The 22893-nt window shown below is 43.5% G+C and overlaps 2 protein-coding genes across 2 annotated transcripts in view; one reads left to right on the top strand and one right to left on the bottom strand.

Moving 5' to 3' along the window:
* Positions 1-588: 588 nt before the first annotated feature.
* Positions 589-9900, bottom strand: LOC311012372 (DIS3-like exonuclease 2). The gene is made up of 21 exons (XM_084007823.1): positions 9818-9900; positions 8542-9323; positions 8290-8420; positions 8101-8154; positions 7891-7992; positions 7526-7709; positions 7285-7349; positions 6866-7095; positions 6606-6779; positions 6254-6333; positions 6033-6145; positions 5784-5891; positions 5448-5681; positions 5034-5113; positions 4665-4848; positions 4265-4351; positions 3727-3874; positions 3329-3459; positions 2827-2931; positions 1666-1770; positions 589-1270 (listed from the first exon to the last, which is right to left on the bottom strand). The coding sequence occupies exons 2-21, from the start codon at positions 9296-9298 to the stop codon at positions 1169-1171; spliced, it is 3174 nt and encodes a 1057-aa protein (XP_083863949.1). The 5' UTR covers positions 9299-9323; positions 9818-9900; the 3' UTR covers positions 589-1168.
* Positions 9901-14729: 4829 nt separating this feature from the next.
* The window catches only part of gpr158b (G protein-coupled receptor 158b), a 48901-nt gene continuing 40737 nt past the window's right edge, over positions 14730-22893 (top strand). Inside the window, exons 1-2 of the mRNA XM_084008351.1 lie at positions 14730-15959; positions 20060-20165. Of these exons, the coding sequence (XP_083864477.1) occupies positions 15103-15959; positions 20060-20165 (963 nt within the window). The 5' untranslated portion in view covers positions 14730-15102. The remainder of the gene's footprint in view (positions 15960-20059; positions 20166-22893) is intronic.

The following is a 22893-nucleotide window of genomic DNA, read 5'->3' as shown; positions in this document are numbered from 1 at the left end:
ACAAATAACGCTTGGGACCACTCAAAAACTCATAAGGCCCTGAAGATCTCAAGGCCGCCCCCCAACTACTTTCAGCAGCAATTCAAGTCATTCCCATGTTTTGTATTAAAAACAATAACAGTTAGTTGATAAATTAAGAATCTTTGGCCCATCTTGCACATTAAGTACAGAAAGTGGGCCTCAGTTTAGACCAGAACAATATGTTAGATCGATGAGACCCTCCTTCAAGATTTTAAATCAAATAAAAAGTCCTATGATGTGTTCTTCAAGACTCCATCCGCAATCCAGAAGGATCTGAAAACTCTTCCTGTATAAAACACTATAAATACATACGACAACGTAAAAAGTCCTGGATGGCGCGTGGTAACGTTAACATACTTGTTCTGTCAATCTGATGTAGACAAAAAGGTTTTCCCTTGCTATTAATGCTACATTGTTACTGTTTGATTCACATAACTCCACACTAGCCACAACAAGTTATATCACAGCCACTACAACATGTTACAGACAAATATGTGCTCCAGTAGTGTGGTTTGCAAACACAAATATGTTGATATTAAACTGAAAAAAATCAGCTTTCACACATGAAACTGTGTACAGTTTTATCGCACAAACACTGTCCTCACAGAAGGTCAATAAATCATCAGCAAAATAAAACTACTTGCTGCTTTAGTTCTTTCCCCGTCAGACCGGAGTCACAATTCAACTTGAGATCCACCCACGGAATTACAGAAAATAGTGAACTCATTAGTGAGACAATGAGGCCTTGAATTAAAACATCTGTGTTCACGTCTTACTATAACTTAAACATGTCCCGTAGTCAACCAGTTTCCAAGGCATAGCATAGTTCTACTTTCAAGATGGCTGAAGAATGAAAGCCAACTTTTATGCCTGGGGTGGGTACATGGTGCCAGTCTATAAATGTGGACTTCCATGTAATAGAGAAATTAATGGAAACCAAAGAAAAGCTGGAAGCTCTGTTCTTCAGCAAATCCAAACTCAGTGGGGGATTTCAATTGAAATCTGACTCCGACCTGAACTCCCATCAGCAATTCCCCTGCTTACCACAGTAATACTGCTTCTAAACTATGACTACTTAGACCAATAAGAAAACAAAATGTGCAATTCAAAATGTCCATATGAGCATTTGTGTGTACTGTTTAAGGGTTTACGAGTCGTTTTCCCCGGGCCTCTTGAGCACCGCGCTGTACTTCATGGCTGCACCCTCCGCTTTGAGCTGCACCTCCACTAACGTGAAGATTGAAATGACCTGCAAGTGGGAATAAGAAGTGATTGTTATTGCCATTTACATTCTACATCATTTTACACCTTAACCCCAGCTAGCTGGTTCATCTCTTCAGGGAACAAGTTAGTAATTTTGATTTCCTCTGGGTTTTTTCTTCTTCTTTATGTTGTTAATTGTTTTATACATTTACATTTAATATTAACAACTCATCAGAGAGGGCTGCATAAAGGTCATGTACTTACCTGAGAGGATACTGTAGTAAAATGATTAATAGTTTCTCTGTGTCTCAACTATCATACTACTGTTGTTTTGATGTACCTTCAAAACTATTATCAGACATATTTATATTGAATAATATTTCTATTTTCCTATTATTAGGCTAAACGATGACAATGGTATTTGGAGTGTGGAGTTCTCACCTGCTCAACTGGAGCGTTCTCTTTGTCCTGTGCGGTCCAGACCAGAGTCAGCTCCGATTTCTTCCCCACCTTATGATGGCGGAATGAGTCCAGGCCCTCGACAGACTGAAGGTGGAAAACAACAATTTCAAACTGTTTCAAATGAAACTGTCACTTCACTTTCATGTCTCTCCTGAACAAGCTTGTTTTGGGGAAATAATAGTCTGGCTTCTCGCGGTCAGAAAAAAACAGTTCGATACAGTCTGGTTTATTGGAAAAACACACCCCAGCCCGGTGACTCCGTTTCTCGCATCGGTGAAATACACTTTGCGGATGTATTAATATCTAAATAGCAATATAAGTGGCTTCCTTTGACATAACTGCTGTTAGAAAGTGAAGAATGGATTTCATAAGTGGAGGTATTTTGCCGGTGGTAACATTATAAGTCAATCTGGCAAAGATGTACACAATTTGAGTTCCAATGGCAGAGTGGTGCTGTTTCTGTAGAGCTCGTTGACTTGCAGTGGAAGTGGTCTGCAGTTAATTAACCGCGGCCTACAATGGCCTGCTGCGGACGATATGCTCAACTCAGTCCTGAAACTCCTGAACGGCCACGCCCGCTGCTGCACAGAGCGCTGTTCCTTTGTTTATTCAATGTTTATTCATACTGAATGTATCCTGTGTCCAATTTGCACCAAATTTGCAAGTTCTTTGGGTCGCAACACACCCGCCAAGGGTAAAGTAGATGAGATGGATGGTTCTTGAGATATGCGTAGGGCATACCCACGTACAGACACTGATTTATTGCTTTTATAGTTAGATGACAAAGCTGAATTGAAATATATTATACAGTCAAAATGTCTATAAATATTGCAATAATATCATCAGTGGACCTAGAGACCTTGAAATTGCCACTTTAAGAGCAAAAACATTGGAAACATTTCATAAACTACCAATGTATGAACAAATGTACAGCTGTAACTGAAATTATTATTTTAATATTGTTTTTATTTTCTGGGAGTAGCTTAAATTAATAATGTAGGATAGCACTTCAGGCAGGTCCTTTTTTCCGTACTGTACTAGATTGTATAGTGTTTATACCTATTGTATTAGGTGTAATGATTCATTAATATACTGCTACTACTAAAGTGATCTCTTTAAATAGAGTGTATTAACGCTGACCTTGCAGTACACGCGTTTCTGCACTCCGTATCGGAGAACCAGCACATCAAAGGACTGATCAAGCACGCCCATCACCATGGCCTCAGAGTCCAGAGGGCCACAGTCCTGTGGAGCACAGAACAAAACATACTTCAGTAGGGTTTTGACCTGGGAACTGGTTTAACCTTGTGCTTATTTTACATTTTTTGGGGCATCCAGATGAATGGCTGGAGGATACCAAATAAACTGCAACTCAACTCAATTCATCAGCCATATTCTTCAACTAGAATACCCTGACCACCAAATAATGTCACCCAAAATGGTTTAACTTAGGAGCTCAAACGACAGAATATAACATCGAAAAAAAGGCAGATATTAAATGTATGTAATACCACATTTCACAATATATGTTGAGAAAAAAAACCCTCTGCAGCAAAAAAAAAAAAAAAAAGGCAGAGATTTACCAGAAAGAGAAAAGTATGTGTCCTACTCGTTGACAGAATACTTCGATTTGGCCACCCACCTTTACAAACACTCCAAAGAAGAGCTCAGAGCTGAGCTCCTGGACTCTCTTCGATATAGTCTTCTTGTCATTACAGTGTGATGCTTGTTTTTGGACTTCCTTTGTCGACAGCCCCAGATTAGGCCCACAATCTGCATGCAAAATGGACAGACACACACACACACATACTGAGTACCAGAGGAAACTGACGTACACACACACACACACAGTAGTGAAGGGCAGAAACAATGACAAAGGCAACCGTACTAACAACACAACTCAATATGAGATCTGAGGCTGCTTTTTCTCTTTTCTACATCATCAACCAGATATATATCTTTCTATACGAGCCCGACACTATCTGACCCAAACAGGACATTCTGTTATTTGCTTAAATTTTCTAGAGAGAAGGTACACACTCAGTGAAGAAGCCAGAAGCCGGTGAACAATGATGTCAGCGTAACGTCTGATGGGGGATGTGAAGTGAGTGTAGAGAGGAACGTTGAGGGCGTAGTGCTTAAACAACTTCTGATCCTCAAGAACACCTGTACAGAAGTACAACGCCATCTGGAAAATACCAATAACCCACATTAAATATAGAAACGGATTGCTGCAAAGGTTTCATCTTACAATAGCACATATTTAGTTCCAATCTCACAAAACAAATTGATTCTGTACTACATTAGGTAGGGGTCAGGATTGTCAAATATTCACAACATTATTTTCAAAATCAAATAGTTTATGCGACTATCATCTTGAGACAGAATGATTGAATTGTTACCAGTGATTTTCAAATAGTACTTTTGCTTGAAATGCCATCACTAATGATAAGATGCCAACAGTAACAGTTTATTCTAATTTTTGGCATTTTGAAGAAGTCATTTGTCTGTGTTCTGCACAAATTTGACAAATGGATAAAAACAAGGTGCCCTTCAGAAGTGTTCACTTGGCTCTAACCTGCATGGGTCTGGAGCACATGTGGGTGAGGACTTCCTTTCTGGCAGAGGTATACTCATCATCACCAAGAGCACTGTTGAGACTCCTCTGCATGGAGAAGCAGAAAAGAGGCTTTAATCACATATACTGACTTATTCTTTTACATCATTTTCATAAAATCAAAGGCTTAGTGAATCACGTATTGAGCTTCAGATCCACTGTGAGATACCAACATATAGAACACAATAAAACAATAAACTGGACAAGAATTCTAATTCTTGTAATGCTGCGATTTTGAATTTGATCACTTAAAGTTAATCTTAACTTTGTACCTTGCATGCTGATGCAGGACAACACATCATTTCTAGTTCTACTGAGATTTTAGAAACCAGGCTACATCTGCTCCATTGTGAATACTGACATGCAACGCTCCTGCAGACGAGAGATCTATGTTGATTCCCAACTGGTCACAGAGCTCCTGCAGCTCATCCACCATTTTGGCCTTTGGTGGCGGGTGGCGTCTGAGCAGGGCCAGCTGAGGGAATCTGGAGTGGATGTGGTGCGCTGTGGCAATGTTAGCCAGTAACATGAACTCCTCCACCAACCTAGAGAACACAGTTATAGATGACGATGTTGTTAAAGGGCCAGAGCGGTGGAAAAATAACAAACAAACAACCGATATTTACCCCTCCAGACTAAATATATCTTTAACACGTATCACATTTAAATACATTTTTATTTTGGAAGAGAAACACATCAGAGATGTATCTGAAGAGGGTTTGTTACTCACTTGTTACTATCTCTGTACTGGTAAACATAGCAGCCTTGAGGCATCATGGTCTCTTTGTCCAGGGTGAAAGATAATTTCAACTGAAATTGAAAAAGGCATGTATGTGAAAATAATGTCAAAAAAGCTGACAAATTAAATAATGTGAGTCTTGTTTCAAATAATTTCTAATGCACGACTGTTATATAAGCATTTTTGGGTTATATCAGGTTAGCGAGCTGAAATCTTTGTTAAATCTCTTCCAGCAAACTCTTAAATTTACTCGGATGAACCCTAATTTGAATCGAAGGGGAACATAAGTGGACTTGCCAAATCATGACCGGTGGCTACACAGTCTTTACCATGCCATACAGCATAACTAAGAATAGAAATCCTACCATAGAGACCACAGTCAAACACAAGTCAACAAAGGCAAACCTGGTCCAGTCTGAGGGCTCCTCCTGAGAAGCGTTGAGCCCGCAGGTTCTTGGCGATGGAATGCAAGTTGAGCACAGCCCGATGGATCTCATCAATGGGGTGTTCGGGATCGGCAGGTGGCAGCTCCTCTGCAGTGAACATCTTTTCAGGGGCCTCAATCATGCTCTGAGCATGGTCGTAACTGAGCTTCACGCAGGAGCGGATGACTGAGCGGCCAAACCACTCACTTAGGATCTGGAGGGGTGGGGCAATGGAGTGGAACCAATGAGATGATACACGAAACAGAAAGACAATCCCGAGCAAATCCTATCACAATTTCATCTTAAATGGCCATACCTTCCCCTCCGGTGTGATTTTCCAAATGACAGAGAAAGTAAGTCTGTCGGTGAGAGGATTCAGACTGCACAGCTCTTCACACAGCAGCCTGGGCAACATGGGGATGACCTGGGCAGTGGCAAAACAACGGGAAGGCATTTAGGGCTGAAGATAGCATGAAAGGTATGTTTATTAAGCTACAAAATCAACAGTCAACACAACAACTAGTAGTTTCAAGTATACTTCTGAAGATGAGCAAGGAGCCCTCACCTTTTGAACCATGTACACACTAGTTGCTCTTTGACTGGCAACGGCGTCCAGAGCGTTGTCCTCCCCCACGAAATAACTCACATCAGCAATGTGGACTCCCAACTCAAAGTTGCCTGTGTTTGAAAAAGACAAGACTATGACACAACCTCCGTTCCCGCAGGAAAAACAGTATCTATAATCACATTTAATCATCATCAAGCTCAGCTGTTCAGGTAGATTACCATCCGGGAGTTGTTTACAAGACAGAGCATCGTCCAGGTCTCTGGCAGTAGCTGGGTCGATGGTGAAGATACACTCCTTCCTGCACGTGAGAAAACAGTGGTTTTTGAATCATATACATATACTTAATTCATTCATTTAAATTTAAAATGCTTGTTTGCTGCCATGGGGTGCCAAACTCTTAGCCCAATCAGCAAAATAAATACAGAAGTTCTGCGTTATTAGTCTGAATCTACAGAGTACACTTCCCTCCTTTTGTGCCAAAGTGGATCTGACTCATTTATCATTTTCCCACGTGGAGACCATATTCATAAAAGCTAAAAACAATGCAGAGCTCGAGCATGAATGGGCTACCTTAGATCTTTCCTCTTTGTCAGCTCCTCAGGAGGGATGGTCCAAGGCAGGTTCTTGGGTAGGCAGCCCAAAACCTCATCTGAGAACTCAGAAATATCGACTTCGTACTCTATCAGGATGCCCTCCGTCTCTGGCTCGATTTCTCCAGCCTGGCCAAGTGTCTTAGCAAGCTGACTGGATGAAGCATTACCAGAGAGTCAGGTTGGTTGTTATACTGTTAAAATGGCTGCCCTGCGTCAAGCTTTGAATACACCACTCACCCTTCTGCAAAGTTGCTGTCAGCTGACCAGTTGGTGATCCTACATATGAACAAGGTGTTGGTGTAGTCACCCGGCCGGGAAGGAAAGTCTTCGGGACAGTCAGCGAGGAAGATGTTAATCCGTGGAACCCGGTGGTCCACAGGGGAGAACATGGCAAAAGGCTTATCTGGCAGGAATTTCAGGAAGCCTGTCACGGCTCTCGAGTGTTTCTTTTCAACAATGTACACCACCTGGAAGACAAACCATCAGTGAATACTTTGGTTATCTTTGGTTAAAATTAATGCAAGCAGTAATCATGTTAGGCCTATCAGAGTAGATAGATTAAGTATAGACAAAAACCCTGCATCATTGTGGTTCTTGAGAAAAAAGGAAGGGATGGGGTGAGTAAGAAACACAGATAGGATAGGCGAGACACTCACTCTAGCAGTCTTTTGGAGTATTTCCCCATTGGGCCGTGGAGTTGAGTGATCTTCCAGAGGCTCCCCTATTTCCATCAAATGACAGGAAAAATGTAGATGTGTCAGCTGATGTATTCACTTTGTTTCTAGTTTACTGGCCCTGACCAAATACCAACTGAACCATTTTAATATGATATCATAAATAGCATATTAATTGTGTTTGCCAACAGCTGCAACACCAACGACAGCTCCATCACAGTACCTGTGTCAGCGAGGGTGGTATTCTGTTTTTTGCCGATGAGTTCATCCTGGTCGCTATACTGGTCTTCCACCATAACGTTTGGCTTGGGCGTGCCCTCCATCTTCTTTTGTGCCCTCTGCACCATGTTTTCTTTCTGGGCCTCTGACTCACTGGCGCCGTCACAGTCAGTATCTGACCTCACAACCTAAACAGACACATTCATCATCCCCTGCCGGCACACTTATTACTGGAGTGTGTTGCTGTCCTGTGGAGCTAAAATGGAGGCCGTTACAATAATCCAACTTTGAAAAGATGATGCCCGAGTTTACGACATGGGGCTTACAAACTAAAACTAGACTGTGCATATTTGGGTTAGTGTTGTCTACCTTCCACAGCTCCCGAGGGAGGATTTGCACCACCACTACGTCTCCGTTCAGGGCTCTGTTGCGAGAAACAATTCCGTCCAAAAATATATCCCGTGTGTCATCCTGAGGAAAAAATAAATTAATAATAATAATAATAAAAAACAGAATCTATTAAACACATTTCTGGGGCAGGAAAACAATGTTGTCAAATTATTTCTGGTTTGAACTTACAGGAGATGGGACGAATGCTTCATGGTATTTCTTGGGGTTGATTCTTAACTGTCCCTGCAGGGGGAGCATATAGAATTTAGAAATGAAATTGAAGTTTTTTTGTGAGATTTGACCACCTACTTAATATAGATTTGAGTAAGTCTGAGGTGTCTGAGGTGAGGACAATGAACAGTAACCGTGGGTTTGTACCTGAATGAGTTCTCCTCTTTTAAGGCCATGGGAAACCTCCTCAAATGTCATGTAGGATTCAAACACTTGTTTCTTTGCTCCTCTGCCTCCTTTGTTCCTGCCCCTGTCAGCAGGGGGATTTGCAGTTGAAGCTGAAAAAGATTTAACTCGTTGATTTAATCCATCATAAACCATTAAATGTATGCAACTACATTATTCTAAATATTATGTATGTACACCTGCAGACTAACATTTAACAAACCTACAATTTACCTCTGGCCTGCTGAAGTCTTTTGTCTTTGTCATGAGGAGATTTGGGCCTTGGGTCAACACCAGATTTTAGAGTCGCTTCTCCACTTTTTTCCTCTTCTGGTTTTGGCATTTTCTTCTTCTTTGCCTTCTTTGCCTTATCTTGCTCCTGTCCACTTGTAACGGATTTCTTATTTGGGGACTGGGGACGTCCAACAACTGAATCAGCCTCTTTGGATGCAACATCTCTGGGAGTGTCCTTGTTTTTCTTCTGCTGCTTCTGGTGTTTTTTCGAGTCATTCGGTTTTAAAGAGCCGAGTTCCTCACCAGACTCAACGTCTCCATCCTGGCTGGTGGCGGTGTCTCTTCTCTGTCCCCATCGCTGTCTGTCAGGCACACCCTGCTTTCTTTCATAGTCCTGCGGTGCACTGCGGGTGCTTAGTTTCTCCATGTACAAAGAAAGTGAACTCTCCTCTCCTTTACTTTTCATTGAAGATGGGGAGAAGTCACTGGAATCAGAGAAATCATTGGTCACTTGATCCCTTTTGCGCTGTGGTATGTTCTGTCCATCACTCTGGGCTTTGAGCAGGGTGCTCGGCCCATTTCCATCCCTTTGAAACGCGGTGTCCTTTGCATACTGCTCCAGATACAGACTGAACTTGTTGCTGCAGTGCTGGTTGAGGAGCCTGGCATAGGCATCTTTTTGAGGAGGAGTGCTTGACTGATTCTGACTGCGCTTCGGCTCTCGGTTCAGGTTCTTTGATTGCCGAGGAGAATCCATATGGCAATCCTTAAAAACGCCGTCTCTGAAAAGACCAATGGCATAATTAATGTCACAGTACACGTAACTTTGTGTTGGGGCTCTTAAATTAGGCAACAAATGGTGACACTTCAGTGCTCAAAATTGTTATTAGTTTGAAGAAAATGAAAGCAACTCTTCAATAACGTTAGCTGGGTTCTTGCTGCGTAACATGAATCCATTAATTTTACATATTTACACATAACGTTATAAGTTACCCGATTAATGTTACCTAAAAGTTGCATTGGGTTATGAATATACGAGACAACAAGCTATGTTTACGTCTCGGCAAGCTCAGGATGCCCTTTGAACATATCCTAGCCGTTAACTGACGTTAGCTAACAGTTATTAGCCTAGCATCAGCTATGCTAACTGCTACGGCAGGTTTTGGTTTTAACATTAAATAACTACCTAAATGTCAGACAGACTGCCGCCATGACGAACGTTAAAACGACTCGAAACGGATGGAAAGACAGTCAAATTTAACATTTCAAACATTACCTTATTCACTGTGTGTAAGTTATGTAACTTCGCTGCTGCTCCGTGTACAATGCTAGCTGGTGCGTTCACTTCCTCCGTCGTCATGAATGCTTACAGTCATGCTGCCTTTGGGTGCAATCGGAAATATTAGGATTTACCGAACGCACAGAGACGCAGTAAACTAGGAAAGTCAAGATCTGTCTTCAAACATAGAAATGTGGTGTAAATTCTTGTCAAATATCAGGCACGATCCCGTTACTAATTTGTTTGGGAAGTTGACTTATTAATCAGGCGGTCATTTTTTTTGGAAATGTTTCCATTGACAGTGGAAAATCACACCGGCGGGGACCAGTCACCAGTATTCACGGAGCAGCAGGACCATTGGATGGTCATAAGAGGGACTCAAGTGACATCTAGGGGGCAGCATAGACTAAATAGTTAATTTACTGTATTTATCTATACAGGGACAAGTTACAATGTGTGTCAGTTGTGCAAACTTATCCTGTCTGATTAGAACGACGGTAGGAAAACTTAAAATTCAGACAGACAGAGATCTCTGTGTGATGTGAGTCGGTGACGGTGTTGTTCCACATGATGAAAATAGGTTGTAGCTAACACCTACATTTGCTGGATATCCTCTTCTCTGTCCTGACAAGCTGATTTCACACCTGTCTGTTCACACTCACTTCGCTTTCACAGTACAAGACAATTCACGAAGTCTATTTAAGCGTGCAAGCACACGTTTTCTATTATAATTCCCAGAGGATAATATAAGGGTGTTTTTTGGATAGGTGTAAGAGCTTTGCATGATTGAGGAGAATACAAATTTGGTCTTACCTGATGCTCATAACTCATCAAAGTCCTCTCCCCGACATATAATGTCCTGTGAAGCCTCACTGGCAACATTTCAATGCACTTATTTTCTGACACCTCCACAAAACAATTCAGATGGTCTGTGGCAACATCTGGTCTCTAATTATAATGATCCACCTGTGCGGCAGTGTTCGTCAAACAGAGCTGACGTGATGAGGTTGTAATTGGATTAATTATATGATTTAATTCAATCCGAGCTGCTGTTAGACATAGACCTATTTGGTTTAAGCAGTGCTTCCAGCTGGGTATTGAATGAATACTGAACTAAACGAATATGACCAATAGGATTGTATACTGTATACTGTGTGCAAGGACAGTTGAGGTACTTAGGGACCATTATGACTTACAATGTACACCAACAGGTGCACCAACCAGTCGAGTCAATTGTGCTCAAATACAAACTGATTTCCTGCTTTACGCTCAGATTTCAGTTCTGAGCCACACTTTTGGTTTCAAAACATCACACTTATTCTTCTGTTAATATGATGTGATGTGTATCATTTATTCACAGAATACCACTTTGAGGAGACACATTGTTTTGAATGCAGAGTTTCACCTTGCAGGAGATTTGTGGACTTTTGCCTTTCGTGTGTGGATTTGTGTGCAGAGGATGTGAGGTTCATTCCGAAAGTGTGCGTCAATAATTGAGGAAAAACTGCAATCTGCATGTATCTGGTGTGGGAGAAGCTGCAGCAAAGTCACAAATAAATGGTACTGCTATATGTTCCCACATGTTATATCTGATTTGTTTTTTCTCTCCAAGGGTGTCTGAGTGATTATTATGCTGCTGCTGCACAGTAAGCATGCAGCAGTGGTGGGTCCTTTCTGTGATTGAGTTTTCCTTCCTCCCGACGGTTACAAAACTTGAACGTGGTGACACTGATGCACAGAGTTGTCCATTGGGGGGGGGGGAGGCATTTCAGGATGAATGCCTTTGTCTATTTGCTGTGTGTCTTGTTATAGACTGGCAAACCATCCAGCGTTTACACAGGCTCTTGCCAAGTGTGTGCTCAGCTTCCATTTAACCGGGGGAAACACATGTCTATAGACGAAGAACAACGTTGTTATTTACCAACATGTGATAGGAAACTGTAACAATACACACTCAGACCACTCATTTGGAACATTGTGCTGATATTTGCGGATTAAATTGATTTTTCTATCATCCACATTCATTTATCGAGCTGTCCTTCCTTTGGCAAACTGCACCTGAGGGAAATTAACATGCTTTCCAGCAGCCTTTTTCATGTTCATTAGACACCTGCAGGTAATCTGACAGCTAGAGCCTTGGCATTTAGCATAATCATAATAGTTCCCTACTTTGCATGTTGATGGCCTGTTTATGTATTATGCAACCACAAAACTGGTCGATTTGACTCAGATATCAGATGAGTGACAGAGGTTGAGCTTCTGAATGTTAGAGATAAAATCCAGCATTTCCATCGGCATCATTTTCCCCTTGTTCTACTTCATTACTCAGTTACCTTCCCGATACCCTCTAAGGTGTTGGAGGAAGGGACATGAGTAGCCACATCCATCACATCAAACTGAGGTTAAAAGTCAGCAACCATAGCTTCCAACAGTCTCTATACTTCCAGAAGCTGCACTGATGGAGAGTTGTGGCTGAAACTGGAGCTTTTAACATAAGAAGATCCTGTTTTTTGACAGTAAACCCTTAGCACATAAACCACCATAATTCATACATATGAGGACTACAGAATTTGGAGAAAATTTGACACCATAAATAAAACACATAGCCACACACTTGTGAGGAATGCTGTAGATTTTCATTACAATACACCCTTAAAAGCATGACATTGTAAGCCTCTCTATTGAGCCGCGGGCACCTTCCAACTTACAGCAACTTTACTTGTTTCCATTCTAAATACAGCAGACTCCCGCATGCCCCCCCAAAAGACAGAAAAAGCATCAGAGGCCATTCCCTTCTACTCATGAGGCCTTTTTTCCCCTTTCCTCTGCCTTTTCTGAGGAAATCTGTAGGGGAACCTCTGGGAGGACGGAGAGCAGGGCTTGAAGAGCAGCTTGTACAGCAGCCTCTCAACCACTGTTGCGGCTGTACAGATTCAAGTTGTAAATGCATGCAGATGAAGCAGCAAATGCCTATCAAATATTCATCGGGGAGAGGCAGTGCAGCTTGTAAAAGAAGATGAAATAGAGGGGGCAGGAGCAGTCATTTCGCACAGTCCCTCGTCTCTTTCCGTCTGATGCTCTCTCTCCGCTCTGTCGTCCACTTTTCCTCCACCTTATTCACCATCTCCTCCACATACACTCCTTCTTTTACAGGGCCCCGGGGCTGCTTAGTCATTTCAGCAAATGTACCAAATGAATGAAAGAGTTTTTAATTGATTTATTTCCTACCACCAGTTATTCATGCACCAATATGAATATCTGTCCTCATCATGTGTAAATGGGCTGATTTGGCACAGATGGAACAGTGTGAGTGTGTGACTGCATGCTGCAGGTCTTGTGCTGCAGGGCCAGACAGGCCACTTTCCTCATCACTGGCCGCAGCGGGCAGCATAACCAGATCTCGGCGGCCGTCAACTTCCACTGCCATGGCAACGGCCAGCGAGTCACCCCGGGCGGACCGTACACTGCAACGCCCATTTACAATCAGGAAGAGAATGTCAGAGAGAGGGATGCATGAACACAAAGTCTCATGCACGACAAACAATGCTTTCCTGTTTCTGTTGTTGTTGTTTTGTTTAATTATTAACAACAAATTAACTCCTGAAGCATCTAAACACAGAAAGGCAGCACAGAGTGGGACGTCCAACCTGGCGCATCAGTGTGAATGAGTAAGAAACAGGTGACACAAATGTTTATCTTTTTTACTTTCCAGATTCCTTGTATATATATAAACAAACAAACACGGTATGGCCAAAAGTAGGACACCTCTATCCTCATACATTTGTGTACTTGTACTAGAATAGTTCAATAATAATAATCCCATAGTTTTGGGAAGTTTCTGTCATCATGCAACAGAAGCTACATAGGTGTCACATCTGCCATGTGGATGAGCCAAAACTTTCAACAACAATTAGTAGCTAGCTATGCATTACATAACTTCTCCGCATGCTGTCACTGTCATTTCCGCATCATCTCCGCTGAAGGTGAACATTGGTCTCTGGCTCCTGAGCATCGCTGCATTTACAGTATATCGCTCACTGCTGTGTTTACTTCTCCATCTGGTCCCCAGTCGTGAAGGACGAGATGACAACACAGTGTGACTCTCCAGAAGGGTCTGAGACAGCAACACGAGCATCGGTGTACTGTGATATGCAACCCTACTGTGTTCTTCTCCCCTTTTCATTTTCAACATTTTTTTTTTTACTGAAGTTTCAAAACACAGATGGCTGAACAAATTTGAATCAACAGGGAAAAAAAGTTCACACGCATTCCGGCAATTGTTTTGCATGTAGTTGTTTAGTCGCTGGTTAAATTCCCAAATGTGTACGCGTGTGCAAAGATGAATCACAAATTTCCATCAAAAAGCTTCACAATCTGTACAGCACACAACACCCTCTATAGACCAAAACTCAACTTGCAAAATGAGTAGGGAAGGGATTATTTATAGAAATGTGATGAAAATTGTAACAGCCACGGTTTAAAATTAGATATCCAAAATACTCTGGGTCCTAAACTGTACATATAAATATTGTATATTTAGCAGTATAACATAGACGTGTATATGTTCAGACCAATGTTCTCTATTAGATTATCTAAAAGAGCAACCTTCAATAACCAGATTGCTCCTCAATCCTCGTGACAGGCGATCCTTCACCACCACCAGCACCACCACCACCACCTCCACCTCCACCCACCCTCGCTTTCCCTCCTACGGGCGCTACTTTCAGCACCGGACAGCTCCGGTCTTTCCCACGCCCCGCCCACCTCCGGCAGACTGGCAGTGGGAAACAACCACACACACCGGTGGGCGACACTCTAGGTGGCCTATTAGGGTTATATTGGGAGGGACGGAACTTCGAGAACAATTTGCTCCGTTCCTCGTCATCCAACTCCCCTCACATGTTTCCGAGAGGGAGTAAAAGGAGACCGTTCGGTTCTAACGTCGGTACACATGAATGGATTGCGGGCTGACGACGCGTCGCTGTTGTTTTTGACGAGTTAGGAGGTTTGGATCCGATACTGGGAAGCGGAGGATAGGAGAGAGGAGGAAAGTCGGCGTCACCACGGATCGAGCAAAGGTGCGCGGGATCAGAAGTGGACATGGTTTGGTCGTTTTCAGATTGAGCATGGGTACGACATCCAGGACATTCTCCGCCGCGCGCGTCTTAAAGTGTCTCTAATCACGAGAAGCAGCAGGAGATAGACGCCGCCTTTGGTTATGCTCGCCACACTCCGCCAGGTGCCCACGGTTTCTTCTCTGCGCCCGTGAAACGTACGGACACATGGCTCTCCTGCTCGTGCCGCTGCTCCTGCAAACGGGACTCGCGCTGGGATCGAACTTCGGCTACGTGGAGTGGTCGGACAATGAGCGCGAGGACAAGAACCCGCCCGTCTTCGGCACCCAAAACGTCAACAGGGAGCCGCACCACCACCCGACCTACTACCCGGTGCCGGCCACCGAGCGCGCGGTGGTGGCGCACAAAATCGAGGAGGACCTCCCGCGGGTGGTGACCGCGTTCCTGCACAGCGGGGACTCCTCGGCGCTGAGGCACGTCAACTGCTCGCGGAGGTACGAGCTGAGCAGCCTGCGGGGCGGCCTGCACGTCGCCTCCCACTACTCCCTGCACAGCATCCTGGACACGGTGGCGCACGCCACGAACTTCCTCAACGTGATCCTGCAGGCCAACAGGTCCCGGGAGCAAGTCTCGCGGAGGGACGCCCACTGGTACCACGCGCTCGTCCAGAGCATCCTCGAGGGAGACCCCAAAATCCACAGGGCGGTGGTGACCTTCCACGCGGACGCGCCGACGCCGGGCCCCCAAGTGTTCCTGCAGGCGACCAGAGCCGAAAAGGAGGTGGTGCTGCAGGACCTGTCCGGCTCCGCGCACCGTCACCTGAGGAGCAGGAGCCCGGAGTCCAGCTGGTTTAACGAGTTTCGGGACGGGAGGCGACCTCTCGCGCACAGGCGAGTCCCGGAAGCGGCGGGCGCCAAGAGTGGAAGTTACCTGCTGGACAAGAACCAGATCAAGTGGTCGGCTCCGTACCTGGAGTGCGAACACGGCGCGTTCGTGCCCTATTGGCTGCTCACGTTGTCCGCGGGTTTCTATGGACTGACGAGCAACTCTGCACCAGAGTTCAGGTGAGACCAAGTTTTCACGAATTTCTGTGTGTGTGTGTGTGTGTGTAAGAGAGAGAATAACTAGTTTGTAGGCTATTTAGTCGGTTTTTTTCTGACATCACATTTCTTTTCGTTAAAGTGCATTAAAATGACTTTCACATTACAAGTACATCCATTCAGTATATTTTCAGTAAACATTACATCAAAAGTAACAGTCAACCAGGACTCAGTCCCCCACGTGTGAGTGTCAATATGGATCCTGATGATGTTTTAAAAAGAGGTTTCACAGAGAAAGATAGACCTCTCTCAGTTAAAACGCTCGCCTGTCAAAGCACAGCTGTGCATCTTTACTGCTGGAGCCCGGAGCATAATGAATACTGCAAGCTGTACACAGTGGGTGAGTTGGTGAAGAGATGCACACGAGTTGGATTTTATGTGCTTTTTGTTTTTTGTTTGGTGCATTTTAACCCAAGGATCTCAGATTTCGAGGCTCTGGTCGGAGAGTGTCCCGAAAAGATCAATTCGATGAAAGATCACAAACTGCAATATAAAGCTACTTTGAATTTCAGGTGCACTTTACACTTAGAGACGTCTAATCTAAAAACCAGTAAAATGTACTCTAACTGCAACTAGAGAATAAATAGGACTAATGAATGTGGGTGACATACACTGAAATGTTGCTTTGTGTGTCGTGCCAGTGATTTGGGCCCCAGGTTGGCAGACATCCACCCTGCTGACGTGTCCCCAACAAAGATCTGCGTCACCTTCTACAGGGACAGTCTCTTATGGAGCACATGATCTGGCCCGGAGCTGAACTGGACATTTTACAACGGTGGAGATACCACAGAATCAGTTTGATCACAATGGTCATGGTCGTCAATTTTAGTCGCACAGCAAGCTACAGTGAGTGTGAGTGAGACACTTCACTTCAGTTAAGAGTCTTAAGCAGTACAGCTTTAATTTGCTATCACAGATCACATATTTCTGGCTGTGATGTCACGCTTGTCTCCAAAAAATGACTCGCTGCCGGTCTGAAACCATCAAACATGAAAGATCTGCTCAGTTAAGCACCTGTTAAAAGTTTTATTATATTAATTCAGTGAATTAATTCATAATGAATCGACTATTCAAGCTCAGTCAGGAGGGTTTTTGAGTGAGTGTTCAAATGACTGTGACAAGTCACTGTGAAGAAAAGTCGGATACTTGTCCTTTTTTTGTGTGGGGCATTTTTGCCTTGATTTGACAGTGTTGAGATGGAGACTATGAGGATAGAGCAGCCATGCAACGAAGGCCCCAAAGCTGGAAGCAAACCCGGGATGTCGTGCTAATGGGGGCATGCACTGGGACCACTCGGCTACGAAGGTGCGCCATCAAAGCCCATTAATGATGCTGCAGAAAAGACATTCCCGAGCACTGCTTTTGCAATATAAAACTATATTTTGCCAGATTCTTCCAGGGCTCTCAGTCACACCGCACGTTCTGGCTTGGTGGTCGGAGTGCGCTCAGTCGTCATGGAGATGGGCTTGTTGAGACAATAGATACACGAAGCAAATCACACTGTCTCTATGAAGTCCACGGCTTCAGTAGCTTGGGTCGGATTACACAGGAACAGCACGAATAGAGCGCAGGAAATTAAAGCTGTGGAAGGTTATGCACAGTAGGTGGTGGAAAAGACGAACTGGTAGATTAAAACACGATATTATTCTACTCTGTTACTTTGCGTGGTGTCCACGGATCCGAGAGTGTCAAACCTTGACCTGTAACACTGGAGCGCACACACAAGTTCCGTCGCTCAAAGGTGTCACACGTCTGCCTTCCTCTCTTTCTGTCCGTCTGTGTACTTGAAGAGAGCCGATGGCCAAAGCCTCTCTCTCTCTCTCCATGCTTGTTTGTTCCACTTACCAGCAGGCAGATGGAAGTAACGGGTGTCAAGCCCATCCACCGAAACCCCAGATGAGACCGAGAAAGATGAGAGAGTGGGTGTTAAAGTTCAGCTTGTACGATGGTTAAGGAAACTCTTGGGAGAGCATGAATCAAAGAAGACTAAGCATGCTTTACATACCTGGGTGAGAGAGAGAGAGAGAGAGAGAGAGAGAGAGAGAGAGAGAGAGAGAGAGAGAGAGAGAGAGAGAGAGTTATAGCTGAAGTGAACTTACGGTAGCTCCAGGGCCAGTCTTTCTCTAACGCTGTATTTCAGTTCACGTCCCTGATCAGTATTTAAACTTCAGTGTGGATCTGTGATAGCTCCCTCCTTCACAGACCAGCAGTCTCCGGTTATTGAGCTGCACCAAAGCCCGGCAGAGATGTGTTGGTCGACAAACGGAGAGGAAACACAAAAACATTAGAGAGCACACTGCATGTCCGACTGCTGTCTTTAAAACATTGAAACACAAAACATTGAAAGCTACTTCAAAAACAATTAGCGCTGGCCAGCTAACTAAATCAAGCCCTTTAAGGAAATAAACCATGTACCTGTTATTGTTTACAACAACACCACACCAAAAATTAATTACTTCCTCGAAGAAAGGAGGCCTGATGAATCATATTCTTCTCTGCGATGGAGCTCCATTGTTTTCCCCCAAAAAACTATTAAAAACACATTAATGAGCCACGGAGTTGCTCTGGGTAACATGTTCCCTTCATCACGATGAATAATGAGGAAACACACATTACTGTAACACACATTGAGTGTGTATTAATCTGGGTCTGAAAATATTCCTCAATAAATGCAAAATTTACTTTGTGTTTTCAATAAACTTCAGTGCCCTGCTGTTTTAGGAAGTTGCACTCTGTAGCCCATTCATTAGGTTCATCTTGCTAAAATAATGAGGTCTAATACAACAGCCCTGCCATAACTTCCACGCCCATGAAGGTTGTAATGTTCAGTTTTAGTTGATTCAACCTGGTAATCATTGCAGAGGCTGTGATTTGTTGTGCTTTTCATGTGTATCGTGTTAGAGGACAGGTGTTTCTATTATTTTGTCCACCCCATTTACTATATATCATTGCGGGTATGAAAAAAAAAACAGAAACACCTCTCTGTATAATGCAGTCCAGAACAGCCACCAGAAAGCAACAATATTAATTTAATTTGAACACAAGTCCCATATTTCCTCTGCTTTTAGCTCTGTTTTGGTCTCCACCAACTCCTAGGTAAAACATACGACTAAGGATGCTACATGCTCCACTATGCCCACCAGTTAGTTGCCACTCCTCCTTTTTGGTGTTTGTCAGGTAGTGTACAGTTAGTTAATCAGGGTCCTGAAAGAAATAACGCTGTTATTACCAACACTGGTCCTTTCACCGAAAACAGCCCGTCAGAGAGATTTACAGCCAGCTGGCGCAAATATTCAGTTCCTTCGGCAACGATTGCGACACACGTCCATCTCCCCACACCCATAACACAACACCACCAACAGCATCCAAATATTGTCTTGATGATAAATCTGCTAATGGAGTATGGTTGTTCAGCATATATTATTAAAGGAGGTTTAAGAATGAAGAGTATGAAAAAACAATCTCTGCATTTCTCTTGACTGGCCAGGAGTGGCATGACTCGTTTCCCTTTTTCTTTCTCTTTATCTCCCTTCCGTCCCGTTTTATTTCCATCACTCTTAATTTATTTCCCACTTTCAAACTATTTCATTAATTCTATTACTGCCCTCCCTCTCTCTGCTTCGTCCACCGTTGACCTTTCTTCCCCTGAGTGTCGCTCCACCTGTTCTTTTTAATTTTCTTCTCTCTCATTCTGGCCTTTTCTGCCTCCACTTCCTCCACCCTCCTCCTTCTCACAACGATTTGCTTGACCTCCTACTGTTTTGTCACATTTAGCACATTTCTGTCTTCCCTCTTTCTCGAATGTCTCATTTCTACTGCCAATGCTTTTTTTAATCATTTATCCCAATCCACAAATTCTGTATCTTCAATTTCGACTTAATTCTTTGCTGCACCCCCTCCCCCAAATGTAATTTTGCCTCCTTATGATTTCCATCTCTTTTTAATCTTTCTTCTCTCTGTGATTCCTATCTTTGCAGCGTTTTCTCGAGTGATTTCCCTCACTATTTCTCCCAGCTCGACTCATCATTCCTTCCTGTTCTTCTTCTTTCCTCTCTCTCTGGCAGGGGTGTGGTTCGTGTGGATGTGAACCTGCAGGATGTGGACATTGACCAGTGCTCCAACAGCGGCTGGTTTGCCGGGACTCACCGGTGTAATCTCACCAGTATGGAAGTGAGTCTGCTTGGCAATGACAGAAAATGCTTTTCACTTTTTGTCATTCTGGTTTGCTGTAAATGAAGGGAATGTATTTCACTGTCTGGTTCAAACATTTGTTCACCCATGCGACCTTCAGTCTGATCATTATTTCCTTGAAAATGCAATCAAATGCTGTGATAAAGCAATCAAAATGAAAAAGATCATCAACAGCTGTGTCATACCAAAGTGTGAGGACTTGAAGGAGGCATTTGAAGAGCCTTTCCTGATGGTGATTAGTGTTGTTCATCATTTCCTCCATACTCCCATTATTGTGTCCTTGGCTTATTAACTGTAAAGCGACCAAAACGGGAACTCAGCCACAGTGTATGAAACGTAGCCTTATATCTTTAAAACGTTCATGAGATAGAAGACTTGATGGTCTTGAGCTAAAGGAAAACGTAAAAATGCCAACACCCTTAGAATGACAATGAATAGGAATATTATTTTTCAGTTATTCGTTCATGAACCAAAGTATGCGACAAATTAAAAGTAACCTGATGGCGAAGCTAGATGAATGTCTGAATCACATTTCATGGCAAAATCTCACTATTGTCAACCTCATGGTGGCGCTAGTGTAGATCACCAAAGCAGTTAGGATTCATCCTTTGAGTACCATGGACACCGATACTAAAATTCATTGCAATCATCTAATAATTGTTGAGACATTTCACACACAAAAAAGGAAAAGTCAGGGGATGATCAGTACATATAGGTTTATCCTCCGGGGACCATGAATGCCCACATGGAATTTCATAGCAAGCGGTTCAATAGTTGAATAGATATTTATACATTCTGGACCAAAGTGGTGACAATACCACTGATAGAGCCACAGAGAGACTGTTCTCACATGGTGGTCTGAAAAGACAAAACTCCAGACAGCGTGTGCAGACATTAGTGAGTGCGCTGCAGCGTGATGATGATTGTCGGTGGTGGTGATACGTGTGTGTAAGTGTCTTCTCCGTGGTATAGTGCTTGTACCTGTGTGACCGCTGTGATGGAACTGGCAGCAGCCATACATCATGTTTGGATCTATTAGAGTGCCTGTGTGCTGTTTGTGTGCGTGTGTGTGTGTGTGTGCGTGTGTGTGTGTGTGTGTGTGTGTGTGTGTGCGTGCGTGCCTTTGTCAGTGTGTGGGCTCGGCTGTGCGTACGCCGCCTCACTCATGTCAATGCCAATGCGTTAGTTTTATGTGATGTATTGCAGGAAGCCTCTCTTACAGGAGAGAGTGGCTGCTCAGGCTTGCGTGGCATGTCGCTGGCCACATGATGTATAATAAATGTAGTGTAATGGATTGCTGCAAGATGCGGTGAATAATTGACCATGCTCTTTGTCCGCGTGCCTCAACCCCCTTTTTTCGGTCCGTCATGGGGTGGGGTGGGGGGGGACTACAGAGGAAACTCTGTCTTCGTATCCGTCTAGATCTGTTGTGCCTCTGTGTTTTTATAAGCAACTCTCTCATGTCTGGTTAAACCTGCATGGTGCTGATTATAGTACTGTAGTTCTTCTGTACAGCTATGTGTGAGAGCAGGTGGTGTGTCATCACAGTGGTGGCAGAGACAGCCTTGTAGTTACCAAGGTTATTCTAGCCCGTCCATCTAAGCCCACTCTCACTTATACAAGGCATGTGTGTGCAAGTGTATTTTGGTTCAAACGAGGTACTTTAGTATGCACAGCGTGTGCATGGGATTTTCCTTCTACTCTCTTTATGCTAAAGTTTACATTTGCATACAGGGAATAAAATTAAACCTCAACATGAAACGATGTGAGAACAGATTTTCAGGCGGATCATAACGGAGCTTACCATTCATTAGTCTCCGACGACGACGGCGACTCTCCTTGACACGCCATATTTGGCCAAACGGCAGTCAATGATTCAGTGCCATCTTGAATCAGCAGTGTTATTTGGATTCTGTTTCAAATACAGGAAGCAAGAAATATGAATTACAAATATTTTATTAGAGGGGATAAGTAATGACCAATGAGATCTATCCGTTTCTGCTCTCAATTTTAATTTAATAAAGTAATGCCGTCAACATCAAAGTCATTACGATCCATCCTCTGGAGACCACGAACGTCTGTAACTAATTGAGTGACAATCCGTCCAATAGTTGACATTCCAATCTGAACCAAAGTGGTGGGCCAACCCGGAGACTAACACTACCGTCCAGAGAGCCACGCTGTAAGTGTCGCTGGAAACACATAAAAAAGGAAAATATAGTTCCAGTGAGGCAGATATGGTTCCATCTCGAGTCTGCTGATGCTGTTTGAGCCACTGTAATATCTCCAGACTGTCACTTAAATCACTGTTATATGAAGGGAGGTGACAATCAGCACAGTAAAGTGGAAGTGCAACAAAGACAAATCACTTTGAAAAAGTAAGTGAATCTATAGATTATTGAGTGGCGTGAACGCTCCTCACCGAGATGACATACAAGCTGTTTGTTTGCCTCGTGATCACAGTGCAATTTGGTTTAAATTTAGGATGTAAAACGTTCCGTATCTTGTCTCTGTCTCCTCCGTCATTTTTCCTTTTGTGCCATTTCCATCTCAATAATTCACTCTTTTCATTTCTTTCCTCAGCTTGTTCCTAATTGCTGTAATCAATTGCCTATTGCTGTTGTTCAGTCAGCCTGTTACCCACAATTTCAGTGTAGTACTTTTGAGACTTTAACTCAATCTTTCTTGTCTGGAAACAGTGCAGTCG

This window comes from Eutrigla gurnardus (genome assembly GCF_963514095.1).
Source record: "Eutrigla gurnardus genome assembly, chromosome: 4".
Lineage (NCBI taxonomy): Eukaryota > Metazoa > Chordata > Actinopteri > Perciformes > Triglidae > Eutrigla > Eutrigla gurnardus.
Note: the sequence above shows the minus strand (reverse complement) of the source record. Positions and strands in the feature narration are given on the sequence as shown.

Coding starts and splice junctions, on each gene's coding strand:
- LOC311012372 (XM_084007823.1), bottom strand. CDS start 9,298: ATGGATTCTCCTCGGCAATCAAAGAACCTGAACCGAGAGCCGAAGCGC. Junction 7,993..8,100: donor AAGCATTCGTCCCATCTCCT/GTAAGTTCAAAC, acceptor TTTTTTCCTCAG/GATGACACACGGGATATATT. Junction 3,460..3,726: donor GCTTCTGGCTTCTTCACTGA/GTGTGTACCTTC, acceptor TTTTGCATGCAG/ATTGTGGGCCTAATCTGGGG.